Source organism: Cottoperca gobio, chromosome 14, assembly GCF_900634415.1.
Source record: "Cottoperca gobio chromosome 14, fCotGob3.1, whole genome shotgun sequence".
NCBI classification, from domain to species: Eukaryota; Metazoa; Chordata; class Actinopteri; order Perciformes; family Bovichtidae; genus Cottoperca; species Cottoperca gobio.
The window spans coordinates 2,553,817-2,568,503 of NC_041368.1; the positions used below are offsets into that span (position 1 = coordinate 2,553,817).

Here is a 14,687-nt window from a genome sequence, read left to right on the forward strand (position 1 = left end):
GGATAATTCGGCTCCCGGTAAAAATCTCCTGAAAGTCTGGATCTGAAGTTAACAGAGAAACAAGCTGGGCATATGTTAGCCTTAATCTCGTAGCACCTCCGCCCTGTTCCCACCGGGGAAACATTGATTTTTAAAGTGAAGCTTTGTTCAGTTTTTTTTACCAGCGTGACTCACCGGGTCTGTTTGTTTTGGAGAGGACGAGATCTCTGGGGATAATTTGGCTACCGATAAACATGTTCTGAACATTGCACACTGAAGTAATCCTAACTGGGAGTAGCTGACTGCAATGACAAACTCCCATGGACCACTACACCATCTTTTCTTATTGTTTTGAATGAGAGCCGCCCCCTTGTGGCAGAAAATGACATTTTGTAATGTTTTAATATCAAACCAGTTTGAGCATTTTTACACAGCGTTTTTTTAGCCGAGGTGTCTCAGCCTCTGCTGCACATATTCTCTTATAAATCTGTCCCCTGCAAGACTTTCAACTTTGTGAAGACTAGGCTTTATCTTTCCCACAATCCTGAAGAAGCACTGAATGTGTCAGAGGCCGTGTCAGCGCTAAGCATGCTTAAAGAGCTGCTGGCCCTCACACTGTCATCTGATTGACCATAAGCAGATGGGAGTCTCTGTCCATCCTCTGGAGAGTCATGCTTCTCATTTCATCCTTTTCCTCACGTTTTACAGTCAATCTGGTTTTCTTAAGAAAAGTGACATGTCCGTGTTGGCCAACACAGTTGCACAGCCAGACCCCTCCTCCTCTACATGACACTGAAGGCCCTTTTTGATGCCTCAACAGTGAGTAAACAAAGCTGCCTCAGCGGTTTTTACTGCAGCACAGAAGGAATTTCTCCCTTAGGGGTGAATTGTAGCTCCACTTTCCCTGAAATGAAACGATGTTGGTGGATTCTGGCGCAGAGGCCGGCTGTTGATTCGGGATTGTCTGTCCTGCTTCATTAAAACGCCACACGATAGAGACTCAGGAGTCAAAGGTCTGTTTCAAACATTATTTATTTACCACCCCACTCAGTTATAGATCTTTGTTGTTTATTTTGATATATATTTTTACTCAGTAACTCTTCCCTGACACTTAAAACAGTACTGCACCAATTAGCATGACATTCTTATAACATCAGACTCCCAGTGGAGATTTGTCTTTTTTATTATCAAAATTATATTTTGTTAGTATTCTGCAATGAGAAACTTTTAAATGTATTCAGCTACAAAGTAACTTTTCATTCGCATCAGCTCATTAGTTTTGCTCTGGTCTTGATGTTTGAATTCTAAATGTACTCGATTGACTGTCAATTAAGTCTGTTGCACGCAGTTAACTCTATAGTGTACATTTAGCATGCGAAACAGGCAGCCTCATTAATTTTTACCTAATGGTCTCTGGGCAAGAAAGCCCAGTCTCACACAGCGGCTGTTTTGGCTGGTTCTAAATAATAATATTCATAACAGCACATACGTCTGCTTCATGATGCTGTGTAAGTCTCTTTAAATGAATCCTATTATCGTGCTGTGAGCAAAGACACTGCTTTGACACTTGTATTCTATTGTTATGCTGCCAACTCAACTTGTTTTGTTTTGTTTCTGGAGATGGTTTGATAAGCACTGGCCTACTTTCAGTGGTAACTGCAATGTGACCTGGAATATAAATAAAAAACTGATGCAACACAGCAGTTTTTCCATTTAAGCCCAGAACACCTCAGACAGGAGATTTAGTGAAGTTCCAGATGCAGCGTGGCTGAAAGAACACAATGACCATAGATGTTTGTAATACTGTCCTCCTCAGTAGGAAACCTTTACAGGTGTCCCTGGGTTAATGTTTTTTCCTGAGGCCATGTCAGTTTAAATGTTTAACAGCGTGGGCTGTGTGGCTGCTGAGTGCTCCACGTTCTTTAATTTTCTTCTCTCACTGGACTGCACGTGTACAAAACTGAGTCGAGTGATAATAGGACGAGTTCTTAGTCAAAATCAGTGTGAAGTGCAGCATGAAGTACTGTAGGTGTCCACAGAGGATCAAAGACACACAACTGGTGACGGAAGGGACAGACAGCTGGCACGAGAACAGACGGACCAAAAATGATGAGTGGATTGGGAGATATGTTTTGTTCTTTGTTAGGTCTGGCTCAAATGCTTTACAATGCAGAGAAGGTATGAAAGACGGAGAGAAAAGGGAAACTCAGTTTTAAAGCTACTCTAAATATCATCCGCTATAAAGAATAACAATATACTTGAATATTTAACTGAGTAAGTACAGTGCTTTTTTAACCCAGCAGTCAAACTGTTTTGATCAATGATTACATCCACTCTGACATGTGATGGATTGACATCAGTGCACCGACAGTCGAGCATGTTGGATGTGATGTGTCTTTGGTCAGTCAGTGAAAGTGTAGGATGGAAACTGATAGACTGCTTAAACTGAACAAAATTCTAATTTAAAGGAAAATTGATGCTTTCATCAGACAAGTTAATTTAGTCAACTAAACTGACCCAAGAGTGGAAAAACACTCCTCTGTCATCTCACCACTGAATGATTTTAAGTTCTTTTTTATTGAACAAACCAGCTTCATTGTTCCCCTCCAAAAAATGTGGAATGTTTGATTCACTTGATAGCCTTTTCACATCTCTCTAAAGCAGAGAAAACAACTGATGTGTAGTTTAAGAAGCTTACAACCCTTTCCCAGACATAGTATCTGATTAATGCGGTCTGGGTTTTTAAGAAGGTCTGCTCCCTTTTTTGTCTTGTTTGGAAGGGCAGCGGAGGATAGTGGTATTGGATGTGGAGGATTCCTTTGTAGTTGCCTGGGAGGTGGTATTTAAGAACGAAGCCTTCGCCTCAAGGAAACTTCACATGCATAAAGGAAGGGTTTGCATTAGAATAAAGGTGAAATGCACAATGGGACAAGTCTGAGCAACTTGTATTGGGTTTCGTTCCAGTCCATACATGGACTTTGTGTGAAAGCTGAGCCAGGGTCAAACCCACACTCACTGTAGAGGAGCAAACAGTTGTGTTGGAGATCTAAGATGTGTCCTTCCTTCCTTCCCTTGCTCCTCAGTGTCTAAGAAGCACGGGAAGCTGATCACCTTCTTGCGCTCCTTCATGAAGTCCAGGCCCACCAAGCAGAAGCTGAAGCAGAGAGGCATCCTGCGGGAGAGGGTGTTCGGCTGCGACCTGGGAGAACACCTCCTCAACTCAGGACATGATGGTGAGACACATGAAGGTACCGCCTCACAGTGACGACAACACTCACAGTAGTGGCTTCGCCCAGACAAAAAATAGTCCCCCTGCTATCTTTTCACTTGGCCATCATGTGAATACCAGCTTTAACTTGAGAGTTAACAGTATTTAGAAGTGCAAGAGACAGATGTTTGTCAGGTTCTTTAGATTATATTTATTATCCCAGAGTGAGATTTGTTTTGACGGCCAGTAGAAAACAAGAACATACAGATATAGACAATAAATAAAATCTTCATGCACACATTCATGCCCCTTCCAGTATGCCAGCTCCCAACAGTGTTAGTCAGGGCAGTTTGTTCAGGGCTGCTGTGGCAAAAGCACATGGACAAAAGTCCTGCTAAAGCAAGCTCTTCTCCATTTAAAGTCCTGTAATGATGCTACTCTGCTGTTGAAGCTTGATCAATAACTTCACTTCAGTTCTTTATGAGACTAGCTTAAAACCCATTTATTCATGTTAATGGTCATATTCTGTGTTTGGACATGAATGTTTTATCAGCTCACAGTGATCACAGACTGGCTCAGATCAGTGTATCAGTGCATCGCAGTCACACGGTCATTGGTGAAGGAGTCGATCCTTGACCTCCGTACATCCTGCCTTACCTTAACATGGAGAGATAAGCCAGTCTGTAACACTGTTCCGACTGCCTCAGTGCCTTCACATGAAAAGGGAAAGCTTCTCTTCGTTCACCGCAATGTAGGCCATACAGCCAACGCAGAGCTGTTTTACCACTGATCATGTGAAGGCAGCTTAAGAAATTAAAGATTTCAGGGCACTGAACCCTGCTGCTATATAGACAACAGACAGCTCGATGTCTTGCTGTAATGTTATCAGCTGCTTCAACAACAAACTAATAAAAAACTGAAAGTAAAAGCCTATGCTCCGTGAAATAAATGTTTCTTTCATAAATCTCCATTAAATCATTATGCTTGGAGTGGCATGCTGACAAAGGACCAATCAGGGCTAAAGACAAAGGGATGAACTCAGAGCCTTTGCGTCCTTTGCAGAGATGGCTAAACGGCCTCCACTTGGACATCATGAGGCGTGCCCATTTGCTCTGTTCCTTTCCGCCAAGAGACCGTTACCGAGAGGCTGTCCGGCCCGTTGCTGAGCGAGTTAAGCACTGCCTCTGGCGGTCATCCAGTATTCATAGAACCGTAGTTACATCCGTAACTTTTGGTTTATCCGCTCTCGCTGTCCTCCTCTTTGCTGCAGAATCTCGCCTTGTTTTCTCTTTTGCTATGTGTGGAATTTGTCTGAACAGCTGCTTCGGCGAGTATGTCATCCTCTGAATGATGTGTGAGCTGTTGGAGGCCTGGGAGCCTCCTTATGCACATACACACCATCCTTATCTACCACACACACACACTCAGATAAATAGCATGTCTGTATGATTCATGGTTGCCAAAGGACAATTAAGAAGCTCCGTGTTTTTCTAAGGTTTTTTTTGTCAGTCCGACTCTAATACACAATCACTGACATTGTGCTCTGAAGTATGTGATTGGCTGCCTCATTCACAGACAACAACATGTTTTTCTAACTATTTTCTCCATCCAGAAAACCGCACTGATGTATAAAATGGGTCAAAGGGCAACCAAAAACACCAAATAACGAAATAAAATATTTTTAAAGCTCTTCAGGATATTGGTTTCTACTTTACATGGTTCAAATGTTTCCTCCTTAAGCTCAAAAATATTTCTTCCCTCAGAAAGCACTAGAAAGCTAGTTATTCAAACTCGATGATCCTTCTGAGCCTGCAGCCTCTTGTCCAAAAAAGCTCTTCTGTACTCTCTCTTCAAAAAGGAAAGTCATCACATTCTTGACCTTGAACGCGCTCGTGAAGCCTGGACAAATATTGACTGATGCATTAAGTGATAACATGCTGTATTTCTCTTCACAGTGCCCCAGGTCCTCAAGAGCTGCACCGAGTTCATCGAGAAGCACGGTGTGGTGGACGGCATGTACCGCCTCTCTGGAATCGCCTCAAATATCCAGAAACTGCGGTAGGAGACACAATGCCTATTTATTACAGCATTTGATTCCAATGTTTCTCTCTGTGCATCTCTTTCCACAGAAAGGTCCTTTGTCATAGGAGGAGCTCACAAATCTAATCCTACCATAGCCCTCATCTAAATACTGATAACATACGAGTCCCATCTAGGATTATTGCATCTGTAAAAGAAAAGAAACCAGATGACGTGCAGTGTTGTTCCTCATCAACAGTTTTTACTATCTAATGTTGTCATACCAGGATAAGAACTTTAGTAGTCTGAGTGTTTGCAGCAGTTGTGGCCTGTAAAAGGCACTACATGTGTTGCGAACATTTCAGATGTCATTGTTTTTGTTCTGCAATGCTGTGAGGTGTGTAATGATATTACTGTGTTAACATTTACATATATAGGATAGAATGTGCAAAGTTGTAATTTCTACTTTGAGTTTGACTAAACAGTGTCCTCTGATTGTCAAGCTGCCAACATCCAGATGTGAGAAGAGTTCATAGAAATGTTATGATACACACTTTAGGTCACCTTCAATTATTAGTGTACGCTAAGAAATATTAGCTTTGTGAGCAGCGGCAAATACATTTAGAATGTTTTTGTGGTTCCACCTCTCAGGCAACAATCCAAAGGTGACCAGGTCATGCAAAGAACACATTTAAATATAAATCCTTGTAGACGTGCTGTAGGTCAGTAATCAGATTTCTCCCTTATTTTGGAAGCAAAATAAGAAAGCCGTACTTCCAAGTTTTAGTCTGAGGTCGTATGAATTTAAGAGCTACTTCAAGGCAGTGAAGGAGGCTGCCCTAGATTTTACAGACACCATTAATGACTCAAAAGACTACTCCCCCTCCTCTGCACGATTTATTCTATGATAACATGCTTGTTTTAAACATCACTCAAAGCGAAGGCAGTGTTCCTGAGACAAGTATTGATTTTAATGAAAACAATTCTTAAAGTTGTTGTATGCTTTGCTTATTTCATTTCATTTTTATATTTATTTTTTGTGGTTTGAGATGTAAATACAGCCTAATTAAAGTCTCCGTACAATGAAACTAAATGTAATTTCAGGGTTTGAGCATATAGAAATGTAGGCCATATTTCTAATTCTTCTGTAAGACTTATGGAGGCCAGTTTCATTATAAGGCATTATTTTCTAGTCCAGTATAAGTTCATGTAAATACATTGCATTCACATACAATGAAACCTACTGAACACCATAGACCACATGACACACTGTTCAACCGAGGATAGATTTACCAGATGTGAGTCTTTCTTTCAACAGAAGTGGGAAGAATTTCTAACTGTTGTGAATGCACATGTAGAAAATGGTCTCTTCTAAAACAATAGCTGCAGTTTGAATTTTCTTTCTACAGCAGTCATTTATTCACATTTCCTCAGAAGTAGTTAATTAGTCGACTGTGCCCTCTCTCTTTCAACAGGCATGAGTTTGACTCTGAGCAGATCCCCGACCTGACCAAAGATGTTTACATCCAGGACATCCACTGTGTTGGCTCGCTGTGTAAGCTCTACTTCAGAGAGCTGCCCAACCCCCTGCTCACCTACCAGCTCTACGAGAAATTCTCTGTAAGCAAAGCCTGAGCAGAACTAAACACTTCTCTCACACCGACTTCTTGGCTGCTATGGCTGCAGACCGATGTCCCCCCCATGCTCCATGTAGCAGCGTAAACCTGGAATAACAAGTCAATTAGCTTAATGTTGATACACTGATGCAGCCTACTCTTTATCTCCCTCTGCCTATCTCCCCATCCCTCCCTTTGTTTTCACTCTGAAGGATGCTGTATCAGCAGCAACAGACGAAGAACGACTCATCAAAATCCATGATGTCATACAGCAACTTCCTCCACCACATTACAGGTCAGTGTAGAGGCACACTGCCCCCCCCCTGCAGGCTCAGGAACTGCCAGATACAGATGCACACTTGTGTTGTGCATTCACATCGTGTGTGTGTGTGTGTGTGTGTGTGTGCGTGCGTGCGTGTTGAATTCAAGGTTTTTCCGAGTGCCACACTGCATTGAGTGGAATCATTTACCAGGTCCCATCTGGTCTTTGCAATGAATGATGATGAATTTAATTTTCCGTCCTTTGTGAAAGCAAACAAATGCAAATTTCTAAGTGACATTCTTCTGGGATTTGAGCACATAGTGAAATATTAATGCTGTGAAGAAGAAGCTCCATCATGGCCATTAGTCTGCACCTCACTAGGGGGGGGGGGGGGGGGGGCAATTAAATGTGAATAAATGAATATTTGATTGCTAGGACCCTGGAGTTCCTCATGAGACACCTTTCCCGCCTGGCAGCGTTCAGCTACATCACCAACATGCACAGTAAGAACCTGGCCATCGTCTGGGCGCCCAACCTGCTGAGGTGAGCTCCTTCCTGCTCCATGCAATCTTCTTTGTCTGCTTTTTTATACTTTTCACATTAAGGATTTCTCAGACATGAATTAGCCCTGATAATGGGCTCTATGCAGCAGAAAGTATCGTGTCTCCTGCTTTAAATGAGTCCTTCTGCTTTAATAAAAAAGGATTTCAGCACCTTTTTGTGGGGAGTGCTGACCAATACGACATCAAATGCTCAAAATCATTTTACAAAAAGGATGTAACATAAGATCCTCAGAATGATTTCCTACCTTAAAATGTAACACTTGTTTAAACTGGAGCACTTTACTAAATCCAACACAATCCTTCCCTCTTCACTGTTGTCAGGTCTAAACAGATTGAATCTGCGTGCTTCAGCGGCACAGCAGCCTTCATGGAAGTCCGAATCCAGTCAGTGGTGGTGGAGTTCATCCTCAACCATGTGGATGTTCTCTTCAGCTCTAAACTCAGCTCACTAATACGAGAGGGAGCAGGTACGTACAGGCATCCGTTGGATAAGACTTCTGCTCACATTATCATTCCACTACCCATTGCTGCTTCTTCTTGAGCAATAAACACCGTTCCACATCTCCAGGTCACAACTCGTTGTCACGGCCCAAATCCCTGCTGGTTTCATCTCCCTCCACTAAACTTCTGACTCTGGAGGAGGCCCAGGCCAGGACCCAGGCTCAGATCAACTCTCCAGTCACTGAAGACAGCAAGTACATCGAGGTGGGCGAAGGTCCGGCTGCCCTGCAGGGAAAGTTCCACACTGTTATCGAGTTTCCCACTGAAAGGTTTGTTCACTCCTCTTACTGATGTATCATTTGGTGACTATGTCTTCAAAAAATAATTACCATAATATCTCAATGTAGACACACACACAGAGACATTTTTATCTTACGGTGCACATCTTAAGTGCATTTGATGTCAGTTGGGCTTACATAATAATGTTGGAATGGGTCAACATCTGCTGGTTACTGGTAAGACTTCAGATAGTTTTCCTCCTGCACAGGGTTTACAGTATTTCACAGGACCGTGGCTGTCTGCAGTTTCAGACTTTGGCAGATATCCTAAAAGTGGAAATGATATTTAAAAATCATCTTAAAGCGAGATGTGATTTGATGATTTTGTCACTGTGTCTAAATCTGTCATTGAGTTGTGTATTGTATTTGTGAGTTAATGACACCAACTGCCTTCTTGTCTACCACCATTTTTTTAATCATAGGAAGAGGCCTCCTATTAAATCCAAGAAGTCTCCTGTTGGCAGTTGGCGCTCTTTCTTCAACCTGGGCAAGTCTTCCTCCATGTCCAAGCGCAAGCTGCACCGCAACCCCAGTGAGCCCAATGAACTGAAGGCCATGGCCCTCGCTGGTGAGTCCTTCCTCCACAATTGGAATGAAAAACAGTCAAATTCACCTTACAATTGTGCAATGAGAAGAGCTCATTTGATTAGGAAAGGCTGAAAACAATGCTTATACCTTTTAATCGCTCCGTTTCAGGAGGCAGAGGAGACACAGCAACATTAAGATCAGCCAAAAGTGAAGAGTCACTGAGTTCCCTGCACAATGTTGAAGGTAATCATTTGTGTCCTCTAGTTTACTTTAACTCAGTCAGTGCTGCCCATTTTTTTTATATATATATATATATATATATATATATACACATATATACACACACACTCACGTATATATGTATACACACACACTCTCTCGTATATATGTATACACACACACGTATATATGTATACACACACACGTATATATGTATACACACACACACACACACACGCGTATATATCAAATCAAATCAAATCAAATTTATTTGTATAGCCCAATATCACAAATTATACATTTGTCTCAGTGTGCTTTACAGACTGTACAGGTTACAACATCCTCTGTCCTTAGACCCTCGCATCGCACAAGGAAAAACTTCCTAAAAGAAACCCCAAAATTAAAGGGGAAAAAATGGAAGAAACCTCAGGGAGAGCAACTGAGGAGGGATCCCTCTCCCAGGACGGACAGACGTGCAATAGATGTCGTGTGTACAGGATAAACAACATAGTACAAACACAACATTTGACAGAAATTATGTTGTGTTGGAAAAAAAAAAAAGAAATAGAAAGTTTGGATGAATCCAGGAAAATGTCAATAAGGCTTCCCGGTGTCCAGCAGGACCAGGTCAGCAGGCGCTGTCACGATTCATGATCCTGACGTAAACTTTATCAGTGGCAACCTGCCACATGAGAGACAGACACTCCGGGGATGATACCCCGGATGGTGAGTTAGTAACATATATTTACATAAATGCATACAGATAGAGAGGGAGAAGAAGAGAGGGAGAAGAAGAGAGAGGGAGAGAAGGAAGAGAGCAGGGAGGTGTCCCCCGGCAGTCTAAGCCTATAGCAGCATAACTAGGGGCTGATCCAGGGCAAACCTGAGCCAGCCCTAACTATAAGCTTTATCAAAAAGGAAAGTCTTTAGCCTACTCTTAAATGTGGAGAGTGTGTCTGCCTCCCGAACACAAACTGGAAGCTGGTTCCACTGGAGAGGAGCTTGATAGCTGAAGGCTCTGGCTCCCATTGTACTCTTAGAGACTCTAGGAACCACAAGTAACCCTGCAGTCTGGGAGCGTAATGCTCTAGTTGGTTTATAAGGTACTATGAGATCTTTAAGATATGCTGGAGCCTGACCTTTAATTGATTTGTAAGTCAGGAGAAGGATTTTGAATTCTATTCTGTATTTTACCGGGAGCCAGTGCAGAGCAGCTAATACAGGAGTAATATGATCCCATTTCCTTGTTCTAGTCAATACACGTGCCGCTGCATTTTGGATCAACTGAAGAGTCTTAACCGACTTTTTTGGACAACCTGATAACAATGAGTTGCAGTAATCCAGCCTTGAAGTAACAAATGCATGGACTAGTTTTTCTGCATCATTTTGAGACAGGATGTGTCTTATTTTTGCAATGTTACGTAGATGAAAGAAGGCAGTCCTTGAGATTTGTTTTATGTGGGAGTTAAACGACAGATCTTGATCAAAGATGACGCCAAGATTCCTTACAGTGGTGCTGGAGGCCAAGTTAATGCCATCCAGAGCTTCTATGTCATTAGAAAATGCGTTTCGGAGGCGTTTAGGGCCAAGTATAATAACTTCAGTTTTGTCTGTGTTTAACATCAAAAAGTTGCTAGACATCCAAGTTTTTATGTCCTTAAGGCATGCTTGAAGTTTAGCCAATTGATTGGTTTCATCTGGTTTAATTGATAGATATAATTGGGTATCATCCGCATAACAATGAAAGTTTATAGAGTGGTTCCTTATAATATTGCCCAAAGGAAGCATATATAAGGTGAATAGAATCGGTCCAAGTACAGAACCCTGCGGAACTCCAAGACTGACTTTGGCTGTCATGGAGGATTTATCGTTAACAAGTACAAATTGAGATCGCTCAGATAAATAGGACTTGAACCAGCTTAGTGCGGTTCCTCTTATGCCAACACAATGTTCCAGTCTCTGTAGTAGAATGTCATGATCAACAGTGTCGAAAGCAGCACTGAGGTCTAACAAGACAAGAACAGAGACGAGTCCTTTGTCTGAAGCCAATAGAAGGTCATTGGTAACTTTCACCAGTGCCGTCTCTGTGCTATGATGAACTCTAAATCCAGATTGAAAAACCTCAAATAAACTATTATTATGTAAAAAGTCACACAACTGTTTTGCGACTGCTTTCTCAAGGATTTTAGCGAGAAAGGGAAGATTAGATATCGGCCTATAGTTGGCTAAAATCTCTGGATCAAGACCAGGCTTTTTAAGAAGTGGTTTTATTACAGCTACTTTAAAGGATTTTGGTACGTAGCCAGATAATAAAGACAGGTTGATCATATTTAATAACGAAGTGTTAATTAAGGGTAAAACTTCTTTAAACAGTTTAGTTGGAATCGGGTCTAAAAGACAGGTTGATGGCTTAGACGATGAGATTGTTGAAGTTAGTTGGTTAAGGTTGATTGGAGTAAAACAGTCTAGATATATTTCAGGAGTTACAGATGTTTTTAAAATTCCAACAGTTGAAGTTAAGTCATTACCAATTGAGGTCAGGAGGAGATTAATTTTGTCTCTAATAATTATAATTTTATCGTTAAAGAAACTCATAAAGTCGTCACTACTGAGAGATATAGGAACAGAAGGCTCTGTAGAGCTGTGGCTCTCTGTCAGCCTGGCTACAGTGCTGAAAAGAAACCTGGGGTTGTTCTTATTTTCTTCTATTAAGGAAGAGTAATAAGCTGCTCTGGCATTACGGAGAGCCTTCTTATACGTTTTAAGATGATCTAACCAGACTAAACGAGATTCTTCCAATTTAGTGGAACGCCATTTACTTTCAAGATTTCTCGACTTTTGTTTTAGTTTGCGGATTTGTAAATTAAGCCATGGAGCTTTCTTTTTCTGTTTTATGATCTTCTTCTTAAGAGGAGCGACAGAGTCGAGTGTTATTCGCAGTGAGGCTGCAGCGCTATCAACAAGATGATTAATGTGGGAGGGACTAAAGTTAGCATTGGAGTCCTCCATTATATTGATATTGAGTTCTGGTATTGTATTAAGTGCTGATGGAATCACTTCCTTAAATTTAGTCACAGCACTTTCAGATAAACATCGAGCGTAGGATATTTTGCCTACTGGCTTGTAGTCCAGTAACAGGACTTCAAAAGTTATTAAAAAATGGTCTGATAAAAGAGGATTATGTGGACACACTGATAAACTTTCAATTTCAACACCATATCCCAGAACAAGGTCCAGAGTGTGGTTTAAACAGTGAGTTGGTTCATGTACATTCTGACTGAACCCAATTGAATCTAATATTGAGATAAATGCATTATTAAGGCTGTCACTATCAACATCCACATGAATATTAAAGTCACCTACAATAATTACTTTATCTGTTTTAAGGACTAAATTTGATAAAAATTCTGAGAATTCAGATAGAAATTCAGAGTACGGACCAGGAGGGCGGTACACAGTAACAAATAAAATTGGCTTTATTGTTTTCCATGTTGGGTTTGAGAGCGTAAGAACAAGGCTTTCAAAAGAGTTATATTTTAGTTTAGGCTTAGGATTGATCAAGAGGTTTGAGTGTATATATGTATACACACACACAGTCTCGTATATATGTATACACACACACACACACACACACGTATATATGTATACACACACACTCTCTCGTATATATGTATACACACACACACACACGCGTATATATGTATACACACACACTCTCTCATATATATGTATACACACACACACACAAGCGTATATATGTATACACGCACAACATATTTCAAATGCTTTTTCTCCAGTGGAGCCTACTGTTATAAATTAGGCCTGTTAAAATAAATAATTTGTGAATGTATTATTTTCCCCCTTCAGGAGAGTCCAAGGTGTACCGTCCGCGGCGGCCACGCTCCAGCAGTGATGCCCTGTCAGCCTCCTTTAATGGAGAGCTGCTCGACAGCCGGCAGCACTGCAACTCCTATGACAACCTGGGCGCCACAGAGGAAAGCGACGGAGATGATGGGCCCATCTGTGTGCCTGCCCTCATATCACCTCCCCGCTCAGCAGGGGAAGATGTGGACCTCAGCCCACCCGACATTGGCATGGCCTCTTTGGACTTTGACCCCATGTCGTTCCAGTGCAGTCTTCCCGACACCTCTTATGCCTTCCCCCTAGATGACCTACCTGCTGGGGCTGAAGGTTCCACGCTAAAGAGGAGCCGCGGCAGCGTCTGTGGTAAGACAAATGGCTCTGACCTCATCTCTGCCACCTTCCTGGGCAGCTTGATGTCCCCCCTGTTGTCCACAGACTTCAGCCTGGCTGCTGGAGAGAAGGTGGAAAGCAAGAAACTGACAACTTCCTATTCCTACACTGATAAACCCACACAGGCTGTCTCACCTATTAAATTTGGAAAGACCACTAGTTTGACACCATTTGTCACTTCCGAGCTTTTCTCTACAGAGGTGCCTGACAAGAATACAGCTGTACAACCATTATCTCCTCCTTCGGTAGCCAAGGACTCTCCTCCCCTGATGGGTAGTGTTCTGCTGAGGGCAGCCGAGCCGTCTCTCAGTGAAGCGTTTCAAATAGAGCTGCACTCTAAGCTGGAAGCCTTTGACAGTGTGGACAGTCGAGAGCTGAAGGAAGAGGACGGCCCACAGCCGGCACCAGCTGCCAGCAGCCATGAGCACCACGGTAGGGAGCAGAGAATGACCTGTGTTGTTGTGAAGTGTAGTTTTGGGCATGTTTCTTCACTATTTTGTTTAAACTATGTAGATTTAGAATAAGGTGTAGGTTGATAAGTCTTGCCATTAATGAAATGACTGCTTTTTTCTAGGTTTAGTTTCCCAGGTTTGCATGGATTTCATCGTAAATAAATCTTTTCATATGATGCCCAAGCACCACGCTTAACTCTTCCCATCTTCCCCACTCTTTAAGCACCTTAAAACCAGCTTGCCTTCTGTCATTAATTTTTCTTCCCCTACTGCTCTCTTACTTATTTGTTATTCAACTATAGATCCCTTGTATTTTTGTGTCCCTGCTAGGAGTCGTAGCTCCGGACTCTTCAAAGGACCTCACCCCTCGTTCCCTCAGCTCTGCAGCTCCCACTACTGCCCCTCCTCCTCCCCCCCCTCCTAAAAATGCTGCCCGCATGTTGGCCCTGGCCCTTGCAGAGTCTGCCCAGCAGTTCTCCATTCAGTCTCAGTCCCGGTCCTCTGAGCCCTCTACACCAGTGTCCCCTCTGCAGCCACAGGAAACCTATAACTTCCAGGACACGCCACATCCACTGCTTCAACATTTCCAGACTTCCTCCTCCGAGGGAGCAGGGAGAGGAAGTTCCCTGCCACCAAACAGCTCAGACTCAGACTGTCAGACTGTCACCCTAGTCTCATCTTCTCCCTCCACTTCCTGTCCTACAATCAAACAGCAGCCTCTGGAGTTAACCAGCTTGATTACCAAGCCATCAGAAAGTACCACGTCCTCTACAACTCCACCTGCACCACAGCTTGAAACAGACTCAAC

The 14,687-nt window shown here is 42.4% G+C and overlaps 1 protein-coding gene across 8 annotated transcripts in view; it reads left to right on the plus strand.

Annotated features, from left to right (window-relative positions):
• The window catches only part of arhgap32b (Rho GTPase activating protein 32b), a 112,477-nt gene that overhangs the window by 85,598 nt on the left and 12,192 nt on the right, over positions 1-14,687 (plus strand). For 6 of the 8 annotated variants that reach the window (XM_029447696.1, XM_029447695.1, XM_029447698.1 and 3 more), the window contains 11 exons: positions 3,063-3,227; positions 5,143-5,245; positions 6,682-6,826; positions 7,035-7,117; positions 7,520-7,627; positions 7,969-8,114; positions 8,216-8,417; positions 8,849-8,994; positions 9,123-9,197; positions 13,041-13,859; positions 14,210-14,687. The exon at positions 14,210-14,687 is cut by the window's right edge and continues 286 nt beyond it. In XM_029447696.1, coding sequence (XP_029303556.1) covers positions 3,063-3,227; positions 5,143-5,245; positions 6,682-6,826; positions 7,035-7,117; positions 7,520-7,627; positions 7,969-8,114; positions 8,216-8,417; positions 8,849-8,994; positions 9,123-9,197; positions 13,041-13,859; positions 14,210-14,687 — 2,470 coding nt within the window. The remainder of the gene's footprint in view (positions 1-3,062; positions 3,228-5,142; positions 5,246-6,681; positions 6,827-7,034; positions 7,118-7,519; positions 7,628-7,968; positions 8,115-8,215; positions 8,418-8,848; positions 8,995-9,122; positions 9,198-13,040; positions 13,860-14,209) is intronic. The other 2 variants (XM_029447697.1, XM_029447699.1) reach the window with 1 other exon arrangement.